This window comes from Plectropomus leopardus, chromosome 5, assembly GCF_008729295.1.
Source record: "Plectropomus leopardus isolate mb chromosome 5, YSFRI_Pleo_2.0, whole genome shotgun sequence".
NCBI classification, from domain to species: Eukaryota; Metazoa; Chordata; class Actinopteri; order Perciformes; family Serranidae; genus Plectropomus; species Plectropomus leopardus.
Genome location: NC_056467.1, coordinates 15,058,069 through 15,080,799, shown reverse-complemented (window position 1 = coordinate 15,080,799; position 22,731 = coordinate 15,058,069). Strand labels below are relative to the sequence as shown.

The 22,731-nt window shown below is 37.9% G+C and overlaps 1 protein-coding gene and 1 long non-coding RNA gene across 2 annotated transcripts; one reads left to right on the top strand and one right to left on the bottom strand.

The window, feature by feature from the left end:
* The first annotated feature begins 40 nt into the window (after positions 1 to 40).
* Positions 41 to 2,813, top strand: bloc1s3 (biogenesis of lysosomal organelles complex-1, subunit 3). The gene is made up of 5 exons (XM_042486974.1): positions 41 to 114; positions 320 to 435; positions 549 to 732; positions 1,598 to 1,698; positions 2,107 to 2,813. Exons 2-5 carry the CDS (start codon positions 322 to 324, stop codon positions 2,290 to 2,292), a joined length of 585 nt encoding a protein of 194 aa, XP_042342908.1. The 5' UTR covers positions 41 to 114; positions 320 to 321; the 3' UTR covers positions 2,293 to 2,813.
* A 131-nt stretch (positions 2,814 to 2,944) lies between these two features.
* On the bottom strand, positions 2,945 to 6,313 carry LOC121943455. Its single transcript, XR_006105852.1, has 3 exons — positions 6,255 to 6,313; positions 4,628 to 4,862; positions 2,945 to 3,523 (listed from the first exon to the last, which is right to left on the bottom strand). It is a non-coding gene; the product is annotated as an uncharacterized LOC121943455 (long non-coding RNA).
* Positions 6,314 to 22,731: the final 16,418 nt, after the last annotated feature.

Here is a 22,731-nt window from a genome sequence, read left to right as displayed (position 1 = left end):
CTTATCACGTGGGGCGAAACTGCAGATCCGATTGGATCTTGGAAAACAAGTCACTTCCTTAATGCTCCCAAGGAAACCATCTACTGCTCATGTGATTTTGAGATCCCAAAAGAGGTTCGACAGTTTATGTGTACTTTTTCGTTCCCTATTTTTGAACAGCTATCTCTTACATTGTATTATAGATACTCGTTCAGTTAATTTGTACTGAGCGAAGTGTGGCTGATATTTCGGGACCACTGTATTACCGTTATTACTGTTTAGCTGCAGTGATTACAGTTTGTTTCAGTGTTGCTGAGAAAGTTCCGTGTTTTGTGTGCAGTCATGTCCAGCAGGTACCCGATTGTAGTGCAGGGCGAGGCCTCTGAGACAGACTCTGATGATGAAGTCTACATCACGTCCATGTCTGCTCCCCAAACTGCCACCGTCGGAGCCAAGGTTGTCTTGCATGCTGTGTGTATTTGAGAGAGATAAAAATGGATGTTCAAAAGCATCAACCGCTATCTCCTTAATTCACAGTCCGCTTTGTCTGTGATCTTGGATGCTGTCAGGTTCCCGGGGAGGCGTCTGAGACGGACAGTGATGATGAGGAGGAGGCTGACCGAGCCTCCTCAGTGAGCCAGGAGAGCGCTCAGATACTCAGGAGAGACTTGCCTCCTCTTATCGTAGTTAGAGACCATCCTGATATACAGTCGATTGTGGAGGACAGGCCAAGTCCCACACACAGGCCACAAGGTGAGAAGTGCCACAAAGCAATGTTATGATAAATACACAATACGATATTATCACAATACTAAAGCCACAATACAATATTATTGCGATTTTAAACATGTTGCAATAGGCTGAAAATTGTGTAATATTGCAATTTTTTTTTTTTTTACCATTTTTAAATTTCAAATTATGTTGCCAAAGGAAAACATTGCCACCATTGATTTTAACTAATAATGTAAAGTTTTCAGTCTATTCATCTCAATTTTTTTTTTTTGCGGCAAATTGTATCTAGTAATTAAAAAGGAAATTGGATACCTACAGCTTAGTCTGTATTCATAACACTAATAAATTATATCTTTAAAAAAAAACAATACTTGCAGTCTGTTTATCAATATGATTTTGCCAGGCAAAAATATTGTAATACGATGCCGTGCCATTTACTGATTTTTCATGACCTTCATCAGTGAGTGGATCATTTGGCTGTATGAATAAGTGTATGCATTAGTGGATCCAGCTGTATTTTCTCATTAAAACTGATGTATTTGAAATATGGTTGAAAGCTTAAAAAAAATTTAAAAAAAGTAAGTGGACCTCTTAGTTTAGAGTATCTTGCCCCAAAAGAACAAAAAGAGGCTACTTGTTCAAACTGTAAATATAATTTTTAAAAATAGCAAGTAATCAACAAAATGGGTATCTCTTTTTGAGATCATATATTGTTATGTGGTTGTTGTAGAGTGCAATGATAAATTAAAATTTTTTAACAGTGGTTTTTAGTGTTCACCTTTTTTGGTTTTGTTTCATTGCATCATTATTAAGTGATGGATAAGTGACAAATGAAATGGTTGGTTATTTAGTTCTCAGTTATATCAGTATGTTATTCTGTTTCCAGGTGAAACTCTTTTACAACAGAAGCTGCAGGAATCTAACAGCCGGCTGTATTCTGACGTGGGACAGACACTACGGCAGGTTTATGGCAGTGCCAGTCGAGAGGTACATAGATGTATTTAACTCAGGACATTTATTATCACATATTAAGCATACAAAGTTCTTCTAAATACCTTTTATAGTCAATACTCATCATTGCACTTATTCTCCAGTGTTGTGGTACAGAATAACAATATTTTAGCACCAAACATATTGCCATGCACAAGAAAAGTTATCAGAATAGCGCTGCATAGTACAGATAAAGACACCGCAATGCAATCTTGTCGTAACTTGAGCATTTAGTGGCTATGACAAAGTAAGAGGAATCATATGCCCGTCACAAAGAAGTACATGTAAAGTAGCAACACCGTCACCTTTTCATCATTATCAAAATTCCTATAATAAACATCTTGTCACAGCTAATTGGTTGTGGTTGGAATGCCTTCATTTGACTCTTGATTGTTCTTTTGAAAGGTGCAAAGTGCAACAGCTCAGCTGAATGCGTCGCAGAGCGCCATCATTAATGCCTCCCACAGCATCCGATTAATCCTGGATGACCTAAAGGCTGTGTCCGAGAAGATTGACATCATCACCAGCTGTCAAATACTGCCTGATATTAACATCAGTAATCAAAATACTTGTACTGCCCCTGTGCCTTAAAGAATCAAAGCAATATGTATGTTTGAAATGCACGTGTCATTATATTTATTTGTATATTTTCATTGAATATCAAAGAGTCAGATTCAGCTGGGAGAAAAAAAGCATATTAGCTTTACTTCAGTGTTTACAAACAACACCTATGCATATGAACAAATATGTATTTTAAAGTCACACACTGTTTATCTTTCAGGATTCTCTGTCCCTGTGTCTGGGGCTGTGGTTATGTTTCTTTAAATAGTAGGAGTTAAGGAAATAACATGTTCTGTCATCTCATGTGCTTTGTTCTTACACTTTGGTCTACAAATTTACATGAATTTATGAACAGTATCCATTTTTTCTTTGTAGATATCAGTGTAATTACACATAATCCCTCATTGTAAGAGTTTTTCTTTAAGGCATATCCTGTAATATCTTTGCTTTTTGGGGGAGTCCTCTTTTATAGACTTGTACAAGTTTATCATGCTATAATTATTTCATTTCCTCTGTTTTGTGTTAAAAATAAATAACTCGATGTAAATTAATTTTTGCCAAAGCGTGATTGCTGTTGAAATGTGTTGGCTGGCATAAGAAAACACAAATTGTCTACAGAGATGTAGGTCTTTGTAGCAAGTGTCCACAGCTGCTGCACTGATGGAAACAATTCGGAATCATCTCTTTGCTTCAGATGTATAAGTTATAAATTTATTTTAAAAACAATAACATTGAACAAACAGAAAAATACATAAATCAAACCACGTATGTATCGAAAACATAATTCACAAAAATGTGTAGTGAAAAAATATGATTTACCCAGTGTTGGTCAAACATCTTCCGTCAGAGAAAAGGACTTTGAAGTTATCTAATCACAGTTACAAACACAAATGTCTTTCATATACTCAACACTAACAATATTAAAGAATGCTATTGATATGATAGGCCTTTTCTTAGTACTAAAACACATTCCTGAGTTCAAGCATCCTGTCTTTTTCCTTTGGTTGTCCTTCAGTCCATCCATCCATCCATCGATTAGGTGATGTCCCATTCATACACCTGCCCATCCCATCCAACAGTTTCACAATAAATAGACCCATATGAACTGGGTGAAGGCATGTCAGACAGGTGTGTAGATGTACACAAACACCACGACCAGCAGGTTGAGAACAGCACCCACAATGCCCGCAATGCCGAGCATATGTTCAAGGTCCACTTTACACCTGGTAGCCTCAGAAGGCACGCTAACAGGACCGTCCACCTGAAAGAGACAGAGAGACATGAGCAGTGTGTAGCTCTTTGTGTACAATTCATACACACTCAAGGCAGGAGTTATTGAATTCTCTTTTAGTGTGTTGACATATTTCCACCAGCTGATGGCGCCATTGATGCAGACACAAAATCACTCAGAACAATACAAAACTTGTTGGCCCTCTTCTTAAGTCCATAATATCCCATAATATCTGCCATCTGAATAGGAGGGATATCCACATTATGTCTAATGCAGTGGTGGGAGGAGAACTCAGATCTTTTACTTACAGGTAAGTATAATACCAATGTGTATTAGAAGCAAGTCCAGTCTGTTGTCTATAAGGTTTTCATGCACGAGGTACTTGGTTTGGTGTATTTGTGCATACTAAGAGAAAACGAAACACTGTTGAAAATAAAATCCATGCATTCAAAAATTGAAAGTGAAATTGAATTGAAATTACTAATTGCACAGCCTTTTGGGGCATGTTCTGTGATTGGCCTACAATAAATAAACTTTGGCTTGACTAATCTGTAACACGCTTTGGATTGCTTTTGGGTATGAAATGGGTTCTATAAACTTTGCCTTGCCTAAAAGCAAGTATTGAAAAAATAAAATATTAATATTGAAAAGAAGAAAATATCAAAAATACTAAAAAAAAATACTATGAAAAGTAAAAACACTATTACAAATTTTAAGCAATGCATTCAAAATTATAAAATGCAAACGTGTTAGCATCTATATATGCTAAAAGTACCAAAAGTAATAGTCCTCATTATGCAGAAGAGCCCATTTTACTGCATTACTATTACTATTGCATTAATATACAGTATACACCACTATAACACTGCAGCTTATAAAGATAATCAAATTTAAAATATTAATTAAAAATTAAAATCATCATTTATTTGTTTATTTTTATTGTAAGTATTGTTAACCTGAATCTGCAGTAACCCTTGACATCAGATACATGTAGTGGAGTGAAATATTTCCCTTTGAATTGTAGTGAAGTAGAGGTATAAAGTAGCTGAAAATGTTAATACTCATGTAAAAGTACATCAAAATTGTACTTAAGTCCAGTACTTGAGTAAACGTAATTTCAAACTCTGGTCCTACCTCTCTGCTGTTTCTCATTTTTCTGTCATTCCTCAGCTCCGTTGGCAAGGTGGGCTCCATTTTTCAAAACTCTCAGAAGAGTCAAATCAATTTCCACCTTAATCCTGTTTGGTCCCAAAACAAATAGATCCAAATATTCACAGGGATAATGACTAGACGACTGTGCACCACCAGCAGCTCTTTAAGTTCAAGTCTTCTTTATCCTCCTCTCCCAGGGCTCCAGAGACCCATAGCTCTGTAAGAAAAGAGAGAATAAAGGGATGCTGTTTTGTTGCGCTGTGTGGCTAATAGCACAGACTGTCACAAAAGGCCAAGAAGCTGCTCTGTGTTAGTTGGCTTGTAGCTGCCCCTGTCTGTGTGTTTCTGTGTCTCCAGTGTATTACTTAGGGAGTGGGGAGGCCTCAAATACTTTCTTTTGACGTCACTAGTGTGCTCTTTTTGTGTGTGTATGTGTGCGCATCCTAATTATTGCTGTGTCTTTAAGTGTGATGGATGAGATAGAAATTTTAGCCCATTTTTCCTTTAGGGAGTTTCCCTTTTACATAGTTTATTGTTCAGTTTAAAATGATTAAGATAAACACACACATACAGTGTGGTGCTGATTCACATCCATCATGCTTAAAACAGACAGCAGAGAGTTTGCCACTGGAGAACCTTTATAGAAATCCACTGAGGCTTCATTACAGGAGAAGCTGGGGAGCACAGCAGAGGTGAGCTGTTAGTTAGGGTTGTGCTGAAGCTCCCTCGAGCTACCTGTCATTTAACAACACAAATTTAGTCCATTCAAATGACAGTCATTCAAAATTGTTAGATGTCTTATTTTTGCTGCCATAAATTGAAAAAAGACAGTTAAATCATATGTATTGGTCAATATTTGGAAGTGCATATGTTAGATTCATATCTTTTGCATGTGCTGTAAAGGGAGTTTACCAAATGATGACAATTCTGTGCAGAAACTGGAGAGAATTGGCTAAATTCAATTCAATTTTATTTATAAAGCCCATTATCACAAAACAGTTTGCCTCAGAGGACCTTACAGCATAAGACATCCCTCTGCCCTTAGACCCTCGCATCGTCTAAGGAAAAACTGATCCAAATAAGAAAAATTAATAGCATCAGCGGCCACGCTCAACACCAACCCTTTAGCACACACAGAGACCACTGGTTAAAATATACAATAAGAAACAATTACAAAGCTAAAAAACAACTATTGGAAGAAATTTTTAAACAGTGAGGTGACAAATAACCAAATAAACACTGTTTACACAAATAAGTCCAAATTAACCCCAAAAACTAAAAAAAGGTCACACAAAAGCACATGGCCCAACTGCAATAAGGAACAAAACAAATGACTCAATCGAACCAAAAACCAGGCAAAACAGCAGTGGCAACTGTGTCTGTAAAACAAACAAGAAGCATGTTAGTGGGCCTAAATGCGAACTAAAATGTGGTAAGAAAACCAAAACAAAACTGCCTCAGTTTAACCTTCTATGTGCTTTCTGTTGCTCTCATGGTTGGTGAGCTCAGGCTCTCTCTCTCCAACAGGAACCTAAAAACATAAAAAAAACAGGAGCGGGTAGCACAGCAGCAAGTTTTTGACTCTGGGATAGAAAAACTCACCACCCACCAGTATGCAGGCCTAAGCAGCATGAGAGACAGACAGCAGATGTGATGCAGCCTGATTATAACACCTGTGCTGAAAACCAGGAAGTAGGAAAGGCTGGACTCACTTTCTCCCTAAAGTGGCTCAGAGAGATGCAAACTACCGGCTACATATATGTAACAATATTGATTCTTGCTTGTCAGCTTATGGTCCCTCCTTCGAATGTTTTCACAGTTTCGATAAAATGTTAATCATGGAAAAATAAAGGTTACAGTGTAACCCCATTTCTATGAGCACAGGCTCCACCCTCTACTTGCCCACTCAAATCTGCATAAATGTTGCCGGCCAATCAGGACATGCCTACCTGCATACATGCTGTGCCCAGAAGAAGGCATTTGAAGCTGTCTCCTAACCTATACCCTTTTCAGCGAGCAGCATTGGAGCAATAAAGCCCCTTGCTAGGATTACAATATCGTAATCTTCGTTCAACTCACCTAGGTACCGCCTTCTTCACGTCTGTCAGTGTACAGGAGGTGGAGCCCAATGAATGACTGCCCTGCTGCGCCATAACATCAACACAGATACACTGATCCTGACTAGCTAAGGGTCAGAGGGCAAACGCCATTGCAAATGAGAAAAGGATGGCTGATGGCGTCACACACCTTATATATGAAGGCACATCCTGACTGGCATTTGACTGGAGAAGAGAACGAGGTGGAGATAAAACTGCATGTTCAGGGCTCACTCTGGTCTTGCTGCTTCTTCCGTCACTAGAACGGAGGCAGCAGACCACGGTGGGTGTGAAAGAAATGATTAATCAATTGATCATGGACTCTCATGGGATGCAGATAATATGAATATAATGAGTCCCTGGGGACACTGGAATCTGAGATCTTCATTACAGGAACCATCTAAGAAAAAACAACCCAAAAAACATTTTTTGCATCCTCAGAATATCTGTTATCTCTCTTTCCAGTATGTACGTGTGTGTGTCAATATATTCCTCAGTCCTGGTTGTCCTGATTGAGCTCCAGGTTTTGAAGGATGTGTGAGTGGTAAGTAATTTGGATGAGACAATATTACATATCAATGAAAAAGAAAGACAACATCATCCCAAAAAGAATAACAATAAATATGATGATGGTGATAATGTTTGTCACACCCTTCTATTCTACCTATAACTACTTATGATAAAGAAATTGCACTAAAGTTGTTAAAGTTCTAAAATATATGTATTTTTCCTTACAGAGAAACAATGGTACTTCTATATTTGCCACTGGCTGAGGGAAACCATATTGACTGTCAAAAAGCAGTATAAATGTTGATGTCATGCAATGAGCTGTCAGCTCATTATATGTTTTTTTCTTGCAAAGGCACATATATACAAAATATAATTTCAAGATTTTGTTTGATATTTATAATTTTAAAAAAAATCTGTCAAAAATAATGTAACTTACTTGCCTTCTATTTTTGTATTCAGTTTTTGTCTTTAAAGGTTAGAGATACAATTTGGGGCAACGCTGGTAAACTGAACTGATATGTTTCCTGGATTCTCCTGGTGGGATTGTGACTCAGTTTGAAAGTGAAATGTAAATGATTTTGATCCTTCCAGACACACTGTAGCTTGTGTCTTAAACAGAGACCAGGTGCATCTGAAGGAGGCTAGAAACAAAAAAACTCTGTGACTCAGTGGGTATTTTCCTTCAAGGTTGGGTGAACTTCTGAGGGACTTGTCACACTCAACAGGCAAATAGGACATTATATTACTGTTTACATAAAACATCTTTCCTTGTTCCACTGACAGTGGCTTAAGGCTCAGAGCCAGGGATGGGGTTCATGCTTGAGCTGGCAAACTAACTAAAGACTAAAATAGGAACACGGCAAACAATGGACCAGGGCGCTGCAAGAGATCATAAATGTTTGTGGTACAGGCAGTGCGGAGGGTAAGGGAGAACAGGAAGAGATGCTAGATTATTAAATCACACTAGATTATACTTTTGAGCTGTTGTCAGATCCATGCTGCAGAAGATAGGCTGGTGAGTCTTTTAGAAATGCATTTGTGTTTGTGTGCGTGTGTGCACAGAGGGCAGCCACCCACATTAGCCAGGTCAGTGGCTGTCTCATGGGGCGCCTGAGGACACACTGTTAGTTTATCTGGCTGACTGAACATGGCTGCACACAATAGCACAGGTCTGCCAAAGCAGCTATACTACTTTAAAAGAACTCTGCTCTGTGGGTAATGACCTTGTTTTCACATAGTGCATTCAAGACAACACAAAATTAGGATGCATCCCACTGACAAGCCGGAAGAATAAACAAGAGTAAAAATCCTCAGAGGAGCTAAAGTGAACAACAGCACCAAGCACTCAAGTTGAATCTGGGTGATAAAAAAAGGGAAAATGTGAACTAGGCTAAATAAGAAAACAGAATTTGGAGAAGTTAGGCCACTCAGCTTGGTTATCTTGTCAGCTGAAAGGTTTTACTTTGTACTTTTAGGCTCCTGGATATATTTTAAGGCAAATATCATGGGAGCAGAAGGATAAAGTCCCCAGTGATACAGATACAAAGTCAGATTTTGTTGGGATCGTAATCATATTTTCCGCAACACATCCCCGTATGATCAGATTACAACCAACAGAAAAGATCAAGTCATGCTTGTTTGACTTCTATCTCGCATTTCCAGGGCATTGGAAATGTGTTGCAGTCTTTCCCAACAGTTGAGCTACATTTCCCAATGCCAGAGGTCCATATCTATCAAAAGGCTACATGAGTGTAGAAGCTAAATTCATTACTTTGGTTCAAGGACACACGCTTCCCTTTGTTATGATGTGTGTTGAGTTAAGAAAATGATCTGTTGCAGAACAGACATCATATTTATTCATTCCAGCATGCATAAGGTAGAATAAATGTCCATTTCCATATTTTAATCCAAAACCCCAACAAACAGTCTTCAGTGTGTCAAACAAATCTTTCACACTACAGCGGTCAAAACCTTTTTTCCCCTTCCAGTTCAAAACCTGATGAATTGTGAATGACAATAAATGTTTAGTAAGTTAACACATGTAATAAATGACTTACATGGAGCTAGTATGGAAGCAGAGAACAACTGTCCCTCAAATTACCTTTTTTGTTTATTTTCATACCAAGATCATAAGTTAATTATGTTGTTATACTGAGTAAAAAAATCTTAAGCTTTGTTATCTCATGGCAATGAGACCATCAACCCGTTATCTTTATAGAGATAAAATAACTGAAATGACTTTCTTGGCTTTTTAAGAGCTTGTGATTATAATACAGGCTACAGGGGATTTTATAGGCTTAAAATTTCACCATTTCAATTAAAGAACAGTGAAACTCTTTGAAAGTGGTGTTTTTCACTTTTATTGGCATTACTATAACTATACATTATATATATAAACATTACATGAAAGTACACCAGATCTCACAGCATAAGTTCAAAGGGAACCCTCAAGGATTGTAACAAACTGTTTCATTATCAACGTCATCAGAAATTGTCGTAGAGCCTGTTTGTAGCCGGTGTTAACATGTCTTTCGGTCATCCAAACAAAAGTGGACTGCTGAGATACATCACTTGCTCCAGTTTGTTGTTAAATGGCCAAGTAAGTATGCTGTCACCAAAACAACCACCTTGTCTTGCACTAATGAAGTAGTCCTTGTTTGGGATGCATTACTATGTACACTACAAAAGATATGAGGTGAAATGCGTCCCTGACCAGCTTGGTAAGTGGTTTAAGTGACTAGATCACACTCGATCTTAGTGGTTGGTTGCACTATTTAGCACTTCGCACTTGTGACTGGATCACCCAAGATGCATGTTAATAGCTTTAAACCAGGGTCATAATTTTGTTTCACAATTCTAGAGGATGCAGCATGTGTTTTTTTTTTTAAAAAATAACATTGTCACTTGCTGGTAGAAGCAAACATTGTCTCCCGTTTCAGATCTATGTTTGCTTGTTTAGTGCTGTAGCAGCTACTGTCCTGGAATGTTAATCAGTAATTTGGTGCATCACACAAAACTTGGGTTGAAGGATCATTTCTCAGACTTTTGGTGCCCGAATCACTGCTCCTGTCTGCTTATGGACTAAATTGCATTTAAAACTAAAGTGAAATGTGAAACAAACACTTTTTTTCAATGCATGCCAGGTACTTTCCTTAACCTTGTACTGCAGCTAATGCAGAAAACACTGTAAAAATGGAATCTGTTATGCCTGGATTTGTACAAAACAGGGTAGTAACAATTCAGTCTTCCCAGGCAAATCTGTGTTTCACTACTATTTTTTAGAGACTCATCTTTTTTTGGTCAGAATATGAGATAACAAAATTTTCTTCGGCTTTGTTGCTCTGAAATAACATTAACATATCTTAGGGATCCTCTTGTTCGCATTATCTTCTCTTGTCTACACTCAGACAGTCTGCGTCCAATGTGCCCTCTCAGGCTAAAAATCAATTCAGCTCATGCATCATGAAAAAACATGAGAATCCGTCTTTGCTTTGGCTGAACATAACACAGTCACTGGCTGGCTCAGACTCAGAGAAAGAACATTTTTGAATACAGACTCCAGAATGAGCATTTGCCAGTCTTTGAACATTGTTTTCTTGTTTTCCATGTTTTGTGTTAACACTTCGTGCCTGGGGCAGTGGTTAGGAGTCCCAGGTGTACTTTGATGCACCTGTTTTTCCTCTAGCATTCAAGACTTTCATGACGTGTGTGCACACGTTTGCCTATTTACCTTGTAAAATGATACAATACCATAAACTGGCATGAAATAATGCATTAAACTATATTAAAAGGTTTGTATTTTGATGCGTGAATGAGACATTTGGGTTGCATTGTTAAAAAAAAGTCCATGCTCTGTTTATTTGTGTGTGTGTGTGTGTGTGTGTGTGTGTGTGTGTGTGTGTGTGTGTGTGTGTGTGTATACTTTGAGGAGGTGGCTGAATGTCTATTGGGAGAGCAGATGGTCAGAACTCGCCCTCTAGGCTCTCTCCTCTTATTGGCAGTGAGTGTGTCATATTAAAACAGGTCTAAACCAAAAGCTTGAACTGCATGCAGAGCACAAATAACATGTATCCGAGGTACTGTCACCATTGAGCACAGTCAGCTTATCATAAGCTGCTGTCGATGAAAACTAAACTTTTATCTGCTATCAGTCAGTAGGGTTGACTACTGACATGATGCAGGGTCCTTCCCGACCAAGGCTACAGGAAACTATAATAAACACTATAAATCTGCAATAATTTTTATTTTATGTTTTTGCAATTGTTATTTACTAAATGTACTAAAGGCCTGGTATACGAGAATACCATTGGTTGTATAAGATGGGTCAGTCACAGGGTTTTTAATATATATTAACATTTTCATGTATTGCCATGAAAATTTTCAAGTTAAAAATATTAAATATTAGCACAGGGTAAATGTCTTTTATTTGTTTCAGTTTAAAAATACTTTAGACAGTTTTAACACTGCCCTTTGAAAAGCAGCTTTGCTAATACTTGTACTGGTTTCAGATGAGGCACCCTTTAAAAAAACACATTCTCACTCCAAACTCCTCAAATACTAACGCTTGGTCAGTGGTGCTACTAGTCAAACTATGATGCTCTAGGTATCCCCTGAGCATCAGTTTTGGGTGCTAAGGGACATGTGTATTTTCAAAAATAAACTTTTGTAACATTTAAAGGAATGCACATAAAAAATATGATATTCTAGGTACCGTTTGAACAGCAGTTTTCATTTCTCAGGCATGGTTGTTACATGCATTATGTCTTTTCAAAATAATCGCCTCTTTTCACAGGAAATGTACGTCAAAATATGATGCAAATACGACCGCACAAGTATCAGTTCTGGACACTCAGAGTCTGTTCTTACATGAACCATGTCTTTTTAAACTAAACTTCTGTTTTCACAGGTCTCTTTCCAAAATAAACAAATGTGAGTAAGAAACAAAAGAACGACAAATGACATTGAGAGGTTGGTAGTGAGACTGGGTTGTTTAAAGGGGGTTTATTAGTAAAAACCAATTTTGTTAGCAATGGTTAATAAATTATTTGCAATGGCTTCAAATCAGTTAAGCATTTGTGAATCATTTATTAACCATTAATATAAACTCAACCTACAGCATTTCATTTAGTCATTTACGAAAGTATGCTTTTTCACAAAGTGTATGAACACCAGCCAAAGAGTAACCCAACAGCTGATCCTATTAGTTGCGTCAAATTCATCTATAAAGCATAAGTGAATTATTTATTAACCATTAACAAAGCCATTGGTTACAGCCTATAAACCCTTTATAAAGGGGCTTTATTTGGAGAGTGGTATTCTAAAACCTTTACCAGTATCTGAATAAACCTGAGATAAACAGTTGCTTGTTCATTTTGTTTGTTTGCCAACATCAAGTGACCCTTAAGAGGCAGCACGAAGAGAACCAAAAATATCTCCAGTAGCCTACTTTTAGTTATTTCAAAGTCTATTTGAATGCGTTTCTGCACAGCTGTGGCTTCGACTGTCACACTCTGACAGCAGATGTCTGGCAAACCAAAGGTGGCTCACACTGTGCTTTGGTGCACTCTTAAAATGAATTTAGCTCAACAAACTCCTCTGTACAGATATTAGATGTGACAGAAAGTAAATGTGCAAGTCACATCGATCTCAGCACACTTACAGTCGAATCTCCTGATGTGTGCTGAAAGATGGTGTAAAATTAAAGTCATGCGTGTGTGTGTGTGGGGGGGGGGGCTTGTCTCTCTATCTTTGTGTGGACCAGTTTGAGCTTTAGGTATTTAGAGTGAGAGTGGTTTTGGGGATAATTTGGCTATGGTTTTCACATTTTAAAAGACTAAGACTTAAACTTTGTGTTGGGGTTGTAAAAAATGATGTTTTTTTAGAATTTGGATTTTATTTTTGTAGTTGAATCACTCTGATCTCAAAATATGACAATGAAAAAAATAAGTCCAAGGAAAAGGAAACTAGCAGCCAGGTGATCATACAGACTGTAAGCAAGTCTATGCTTTTGTCAGATTAACTTAATTTGGAGAAAAAATAAATACCTAGTGTATTTTGCTGTTTTGAATATATATTTTTGCAATTGTGTCCCCTAAAAAAATACTTTGGTAAGTACAGCGTTAACATAATCAAGAGAATTGATGAGGAAAATAAACCTAACTTTGCTTTGCTTTAAGATTTCCACAGATAGGATCAGGTTAATGGTATTTAAGGTTTTGGGATTGAGCATATTGTGTTAGGGCAGCACATTTGCTTTTAGAAAATATTGGCATTATATGTTTCTGCAAACCACCGATAGGTTATATTTGTACATTTCATCATATTATTTCAGTGTTTCAAAAGTGACATAATATATAAGCTGAATTTGTCATCTGGATTTGGAGCAGATGGTGGATGGAGTGACACTGAGGTGAGGCGGGTGCTACACTGAATACTACTGTTCGAGACCAACAAACAACAAAATAGGTTGTGTGAGCAAGTCATTGCTGTTTCCGGTAGCATTTTAAGCACCAGATGTGGGTGTTATGTGGCAACTCGTCATTGTTTTTACAGCATTTCTTTAGCAACCAGTAGTTCCTCCAATGGCTTTTTAAGCTTAAAACGTGGTTGTTTTTTACAGAGCAGCGTTTCCTTTTCTGCCGGGATTGTGATCCCTAAACAGGCCTTGTTAAGTCAAAAGCTGAGCTTTGACTTAAGTGAGCTTTCCCTAACCATAAACCAACAACCTACAAACCATAAGTGGTTTTGTGCCTACACCTAACCACATAGGTAACTACAGTGTTGTTAAAATGAACAGTTTTTACCTAATCGTTACACAATAATGTGCAAATGAAACATACAGTGCCAATTTTCTTTGTAGTGTTTAGATTGGTTAGTGGCAAATCCAATTTGTCAAATGATGTTGTCAAGTAAAAAAGTACAGATGTGTGAGAAAGAGAGAGTCTGAATATGATTTAGATCTAACTGAAATATTTTTTTGTTTTAATTCAGCCTTTTTGCTGTTTTGGAATTTAACAAAGCAACTAATAATTCGTAATAATACCTGCAAGCAGACTGCGGTCACTTGTTCATCCAGCACTCTGTAGACATGGCCATGGAAATGCTTATCTGTACTATTCTACTCTTTATAAAAATAGACTGTGGCAATCAGAACCTAGGTACTGACTTGAGTTTTAAACATTTTCCAATGAAGTGATTGTGACTTTTTGATTTGCTTGCAAACCTGTCCAAACAAAACTCAATGATAAACTAACTGCTAACACAAAAAAAACATAAATTCACTATGGAAGAAGGAATCTTAAATACAATGAATATCAAAATTCTCACAAGCCAACATGTTAAAGTGACCAGTTAGCATTGATAGTCGTGGGGGCATCCTGGTTTTGTCTTCATCTCGTGTAATCCCTTAGCATGTGCGTAAATATAAAAGTATTGTGCTATGTGAAACGACATCAGGGACTTGTGTGGGTCCTCTCAGTACTATGTCTTCTCTGGTGTCAGCTTGTTTGTTGAGAAGAGAATGATGAGGATCAAGTGTAGATTCAGGCCAGTCCGATCTGCACGTGCGTCAGCTGCGTTTAGGTTTGCTCCTCCATTAGAGGCACAGTGCTGAAACCTAAAATCATATCCACAGTGACATGCAGCTCTAGTGGAAATGCTGTAGCCCAATCCCTGGGAGTTTTTTGTGCATTTTTGAGTTTCAAGACAGATGGCGAGGCCTTGTACAGAGGTTTTATGTCCTCTTTTTTCAGACAATCCACACTGCAACAGGCCGCTGTCTTGATTTGTGCTACATTGTCTTAGTCCCACGCTTTGCCCTCGCTGATGCTGCTCCACGCCTGGACTACAGATCCAATCAGAAAAACATGACACCAGAAAATAGACCATTATCCCACGGTACCAACAGTCCAGAAAGGGATCTTTGGTGGTGCACAAAGCTGTTGCACTGGCTGAAACATCAACACCATCCAGTTTCATGTTTGGGTGTTTTCAACATCGATAGGCATGTAAAACGAACAGAATTATTGTAAGAAATGGCAGTCTTTACATCAAATATTTTGGTCAAAGCGTGATAAAGGTTATAGTAAGTAAACATCTTATCATGCACGTATGTGAAAGAGCACTCCATCTACAAAAACATCAATTGTAAGACACAAATTATGCAAAAAACGTAATCCTCTAAGTGTATTAAATCTATATTAGTCTGTGAACAAATATCATTTTCTTATTCAGCACAGAAACCTGCCTAGAATACCATATAATCCACAAATCGGCTATGACTCAGGGTGCGCTTAGGTACAATATATACAGGTGTTTGAATAACAGACTCTAAGGTACAGGTGCTGTAAGGTGTGGCAAGATTATCTCATAGCTGACACTGTGTTCAGGCACATATATCAGGCGGAGGTGTATATATAGACGAAGACAAGTAGCAGGAGGTTGAGTACAATGCCGATGACTCCCAGCACAGCCAGGAATCTCTCCTCTGGTGTGCTAAGGTGTGGACACGTCAGGTCCATGAAAACTCTCTCAGTCACACTACAAACTACAGAAACTGGTGTTTAGCAATAGGCGTGAATGATTATCCTTATATTTGTAAAAATGTTCCATTCAAGTAGATTTAAGGGTGCTCAGGAGTAGAATTTTGGTCCTCTCGAATAGTCTCTCTCTGTAATTTGGTCACTCAAAGGTGCCTTGTTTGTCAAACCATTTAGATTTAACTGGCAGTGATAATATATAATGATAATAACAATAATAAAACTTACAAAGGAGCTTGATCGTTCAAACACTTTTACATGTTATAGCACAAAGATGCAACACAGTCAAATATGGCAACCATCAGATCAAAGGGACTCATTTAAGCAGTCACAGAGGTGCTATGCCCCAGTCATATGAGTACAGAGACATATAACCATTGGCAAATTGGACACACTGTCAACAGTCATTTATGTAGTTAAAGAATTGAAGGGCAGTGGTGATGACTCCACTTGCGGCTCCTTCTCTGTGACTGGCAGCAGTCTTTAGCTGTCTTAAGGGATAAGCAGTGACGCAGGTGTAGATAAATATCCAGCTGAACACTGCCAACGATCCTCACAGCCTGCTGCTCACTCTAAACAACTGAACCCTCTTAATACTTAAAGAGGAGGGTGGTAGCATGGAGAAAAGTTGGGGACAATGCCAACATCTCTTGTCTTGCAGAGAACCTTAGGTGACGGAGGTGTAGATGTAGACAAATATGACCACTAAGAGATTGAGGATGGTTCCAATGATGCCCAGCACGGCTAAAATTCTCTCCTCACGGTCGTTCCCGGCGTCTTCCTCTCTGGCATGAGCGCTGCAGACATAGCGGCTGCCGGGGACCATGGTTACCATCACAGAACCCCACCCCCACAGGGCACGACGCCTGTATATGGACACAGTGATGGGGGCAGAGGTGAGCGGGAGGTTGAAATTAAAGGAGGAGAGAGGCAAATGGAAATAGGAGGCAGAAGAGAAAGAAACAAGTTAATTATTTCTGACACAGAGTAGCTGAAAAGGGTCTCTCTCTTTCCCAAACACAGGCACACACATCTCTTTAGTCACAAACTTTTGCATGCATTTGGGCATTGAATATTAATAAATGAAACGTTAAAAGTCAGTGAAGAATGAAATGAGATTTTGACTTTGTTCGCTGTCTGACCCATATCTGCACCAATAGTAGAAGCGTGTCTTCCATTTTCCTCTTTCTTCTGGTTCTTTTTGTTCTTGGGCGTACATCTTGTTTTCTTTTCCTACTTTCACTTCTGCTGCCATTGTTCTCACCTCTCCTCACTACCTGTTCCTGTTCCTTTCCTCATCTTTTTCTAAACTTTTTGGTTCCCATTGTCCCAAACCTGTCTTCTGGAAGTTGTTTTTGTATGTTACTAACTGCTATCTTAATTCTGTTAATGTGGTGACATATTCGCTTCCTGGAGTATGTTCAGAGACAATGCGAAAATGTGTCTTTCCGATAACGAAGCACCACATTCATGTACTGCGTAGGTTTAAGAACAAGATGGTTGGGAAGGATGGTTTGAATACAAAGTGCAGCATCTTGACACCAGAACTTTGGGTTTGCATCCAGTCTCCTATCTTAGATTGAGGCAACAAAAGTACTTTTTTTAAGGTTAGGGACAGATCGTGATTTTAGTTACATTTGAATGAAAAATGTAAGACTCTTGTTTTGGGTTTAGGCAACAAAGGCACTGTGGTCAAGGTTAGGGAAAGATTGTAATTTTAGTTAAATTAAAATAAAAAAAGTAATAATATCTTTAAAAAAATAATGCTGTAGTCACTACCAGTGAATACTGTATTGCAATATTGCCAATGTGTTCAGTATCAACATTTTTGTGACTTGCCAGTCATATTTATTGACAACATTTCCATGTCAATGTATTTGCTGTTTCAAATTAGTTTTATAAGAACATAATTTCTAGGAGTCAGGGCTGTCTTCAATCACCTTCTCCTCTTCTAAATTCTTCCCCACCATCTTAACTAAAGAACTCTGATAAAACTCAATTCAGCACCCTATCCACAGACAGCCTTGATAAAATGTAAACAGGTGAGTTATAAAAAAAAAATTCACCCCCTACAGTTGTCATGAACAGGGAAATTAGCTGTAGAGACCAAAACCGTCAATTGTACCATGCTGTAATCATGTTTACTTCTGCTGTAAAGTTGGACATTTAAACATGAGGGTCTCTAGCCTCTGGAAGCAGCCTCAAGTGGACATTCAAAGAACTGCAGTTTTTGACATTTAAATGTTGACACCTGGTTAAAATTCATTAAGGTCCTCTGTCACTAAGTGTTGATGTGGAATCAATGGTGTCTGTTAAATATGAATAAGGTTTGATGCTGACGAGAGCATTATCTGCAGTCCTCTGAGACAGTTTCGGAGCGCAGGGAGAGAGAGCGGTTAGGATGAGGACAGTGTGAGTGTGTGTATTTATATCTCTCTCTGTGTGTGCTAAAATGAGAATGACTCCTGGGCTTTACACAGGATGTGAGACCATACGCTGAACTTGTCACAATTAGGTCCACCAGTTACCTCAGCTCATTTTATTTATACTTCACATCCTTTCAATAAAAACACAAAAATAGAGATCATTGAAATAATATTGATGTGGTTACAATGTCAACCTCTTCTTGGAAAACCTTTTGTTATGCATGTAGTGGGGATGTAAACACACAAAAAAGATGAATTCTCAAAAGTGTTTCTTCTCCTGCCTCCCTTTCTTATATGTTTGCTTTACTCTGCTCTCCACTTGTTGTTCAAAGTTTTCATTTTGTTGGTGCACTGGGCAAACATTTCAACATCCAGCAGCTGTTCTTGCAGCTCAGGGGTGTGTGTGTATGTGTGTGTGTCTGTGTGTATGTGTGGATGGGGATGGGGGGTAGTGTAAGGACAGGGACATAACACTATCTTTTGATGCAGCTTAGCCATTCAACAGTGTAACGTGATTATTTCCAACCCAATTAGAGGGAATGCATGGCACACCTCAAAACTCAGGGCAATAAAGCATAGAAGAGAGGAAAAAAAAGAAAAAAACAAGAAGAAAGAAAAGAAAAGAGAAGTAAATAAAAGAAAAGAGAACGCAACCACACATATTTATTTTATCATTTACCTGCCCAAGTGTTGACTATAAAGGCACTGTTGTTGTAAAGAAGGTATAATTATTACAGCATTAAAGGTATACTATGCAGGATTTCCTAAAAAACAAAACAAAACAAAAAAAAAAACAATGTATAGACTCATACCTCTCAATCATTACTTGTGACTCTCTAGAAGTGTGTGGCAGTGATTCTTTTCTAATGTTCCTCTTATTTTGCCATGTTTGACACATTTATGGGCACAGGCACTTTATAAAAAGGATTGACCAGGTGTCATATCATAAGCAGTTTATACTTAAGATGGAGCAAAGAAAATCATGGACACAGCACTGAAAAACACAAATAAAGCACATGGGAATGAATCTGGAGTTGGCCTTCACTTTCACTTTCAGTTTCCCTGATGATATTGTTTACAAACAGAAACTGACAATTTCTGCATAATATACCTTGAAAGGAAGTGTGCGACCAACTAAAACTTCTCTCCTGTGCCAGGTGAGATCAATGGAGGCTGATGCAAAGACCAAAATGGTTCTATGTAGAGCCAGTGTTTGGTTTGTCTGTTAAAGGCAACAGTAGAAACAACATGGCAAACTTGGTGGTGGGTAGAAGACCTGCTCATTATGTAGTTATACAGTATATTCTAAGGTAACAAAAACACCGTGATTCTTATTTTCAGGGGATTACCAACTCATGAAACAGTTTTTGCAGGTAAGTCTATACAAGCTTTACTCTAAAGGCCTTCTCACACCAGATGCGTTTTTCGTGCAATTAATTTTTTAAACTGTTGTTATCATTATAAGTACTGTCACACATAATGTGAAGATCATGAGGCAAAAAGTGACTTAATTTTCTGGGGCGAACAAGCAAATTCTTTTGGACTGTAAATAAAGGAACCAAACGATTGCATTGTGCACAATGCATGTCACATCTCGATGTCACGATAATGGTGGACCTGTTGCAATTGTTGCAAATTTACATAGTTGTATTTTGCTGTATTTCAAATTTTTATGTCATTTATTTGTCACATTCCTGGTGTGTCAAGAGCTTAAGTATGTTTTCTTTTCTTTTTATAAGGCCTTAAATTAACCATAAGCAAATTACAACCCATAAGATTTTGTATTTGTCAGATATCAGACTATATGTTGTGTTCTTGTACTGACATTTGGTTTTCAAATATCTTATCTCTTCACTGAATTTCTAAGGGCATTGACATTAGACATCAATCTCAGAAGACAGCCAACTTGTATCAGCCAACATGAGCATGAATGTGAATACATATATAGGCTTGAAAAAAAGTACGAGTGAGTCAGTGTTATGTTTGCAGCTCCTTCTACAGATAAAAAACAAGTATGATTCTTAACACATGTACTTTATATTTACAAATGCACAGTATCATGGTGCATAACTGCAGCATAACATCCAGTCACAAGCTCACACATCAGTCTGTGTTACTCCCAATGTACAGCTATTCCAAGAACTCTTTCTTTCCCCTCCTCCCCTCAAGAACACATATCTTAATGAACCGCAGCAGCTCAAGCATTTAGTCATTCAAATTAATATTTGAACACATCTATTCTATTTCAGCCATTCAAACCTCCAGTATCCCACCACATTACTGTCACAAAAGAGAAGGAGGAATCAGATGAGATTGTCTTGTAATAACCTATATGATTTTTAATCATGTGAAACATTCAATTTATCTCACTATGTCTTCACTATAAAGGTTTATTTTCCATGAATTCCAGTTCCATTGTTGTTTAATGAACTCTTATTGTATTCAGTTTGCTCATTTCAATCCGCGGGGTTAGTTAAAATGTTCTCACTGCAGTACCAAGAAGCTTTTATTCAGAAATCAGACTGACTATAAATAACAAACTACAAAAATAAAGATGTGCTCCTAACTCTGACTTCCCTAATGAGTTTGTTTCCATGCAAACAAGGCATTGTTTTAGGGAAATGTGTAATTAAAGCTGCACATGCCAAATGTTCTTCTAAATTTGTTTTGAACCAGACCATGAGGATACTGTGCCATGCAGTAGAAATACAAAGTCGCACTGGGGAATTCACCAACGGCTTCCCCACTGAATGAGCAATGCAAGGCAGTCTACCCCATGAAACTCATGCATAATATTCATCATAATTGGTGCAGATAGCTGCTCTGCTTATTTCGCTGTCAAATTAATTTATATAGGGTGCGATATGAATTCCCTACGGATGGTCCATCTGCAGTGCAGTGCGCATTACTCTGCAAGTCTGAGAGGTCACATTCACTACCAGGGTAATCTCATGGAAATATCTAGAACGGAAATAAGAGGCTGTGAGATGCATATTTTAAATTACACTGGAGGAAAAGAAAAGACTTACTGGGAAAAGTCACTATAAGTAAAATATTGTCTTTAAAAAAGTTGTTTCTGAAAGTTTAATTGTGGTAAATGGGCAGTTGTTTGTTCCTGAAATAACTGAAACCACTAATCAGTGCAGGCATGAGGTTTAATGTTGTTGAAGGACTATTTTGCCCTTCGTAAAAATGTTTCCTCTGATGCTTAATAAGCTTCATAGTCAAAATGTTTAGTTTGAAGATTTTCTTGGCAAGATAATAATCGAAGAAGCTTTTCGGTGGGCCATGCAACTTCTGGGAGTAAGCCCACCTCAGGGTGAAGAATATCTGTTGAGGATGAGGTTTGATTATGTGACGGAGGCTCATCACTAGGGGTTTGAATTACACTATTCCAGGAGGAAATGCAATCTTTAAAAAATGATAAGGGAAGTGGTTAAATAAGGATAATGATTATAGATTTGTGGAAGAGCTAATAATAGATTGTATTTTTGACTGTAGCCATGATAAGACATTTTATGTCACTTAATTGCCACTTCAGTTGGAAACGTGTTTCCATGAGCCTCCAAATTTTTGCGTATGACCCCAGCAGCCAGCTCTGTGTGTAGATAGATAAATAGAAAGATAGATGAGCTCAAATATCTAATAAGAACGTTAGAAGATGAGCAGGCTGACAAACACTGGCTACAAAAGAAACAGATCAGACCAACCAAGAAATAGGCAGTCAAACAAATGTGCAAACCTAATTAAAGGTAAATCTGCACAATTTTTGCCTGATCCTTATGTTAGCATTTAGCAATTTGCTTTCCTGTCTGAAGTGGTCACCATTGTTTTAATTTCTTCTCATTGGTTCTGGCAGACTGCTTGCAAAACAGCATTAGTCTCGCCTGTGGCGCTGATTGGCTGATCATTAGTTCCCATGTGGTGCGGACTGGATCAACTGGCTTTTCAAACATTAACTTCTCTTTCAAACATTAACTTCTCTTTCTCAGTCATATGCTGAATTAGTCAAGTCGGACTTAACCCCGCAAAAAAACACACACACATACATACTTACATTGTACCATATTTACAGTCATCATGCACTTGCTCTGATCACATTCTTCTCTACATCCTCACACTTTTGCACACAATAAAAACTTTACATATACACTTGTGTGAACCCAGTTTATCCACCACTACTGTGTGAGCAGAGTAGATTGAGTACTGAATGTCCTTAAAGTTTTTGCTAGAACTGATTGGCACTGACTCCAATGCTATTAATGAGCAACTGACCATGCATTAAGAGTTTTGTCTACTTCACTGTCATTTATTTACATTGGCCTGTAATGTTTTTAGGGTAGTAATAGATAATGTGTGTTTCCAAGTTTGGTATCAAAACCATAGCTGGATGAATGTAATCTTTAATTATTGTGGAATGATTTTGCATGTGAAAAGATTGAGTCACCTCGGATCAACTCACTGCTTATGTGTCATAGTCATAATCATAGCAGGGTTTATGGTAGTTTTGATAACAA

Bases quoted from the DNA above. Each gene is read 5' to 3' on its own strand.
- bloc1s3 (XM_042486974.1), top strand. From the start codon at position 322: ATGTCCAGCAGGTACCCGATTGTAGTGCAGGGCGAGGCCTCTGAGACA. The intron at 436-548 runs GTTGTCTTGCAT...GGATGCTGTCAG, and splicing joins CTGCCACCGTCGGAGCCAAG to GTTCCCGGGGAGGCGTCTGA. The intron at 733-1,597 runs GTGAGAAGTGCC...TTCTGTTTCCAG, and splicing joins TCCCACACACAGGCCACAAG to GTGAAACTCTTTTACAACAG.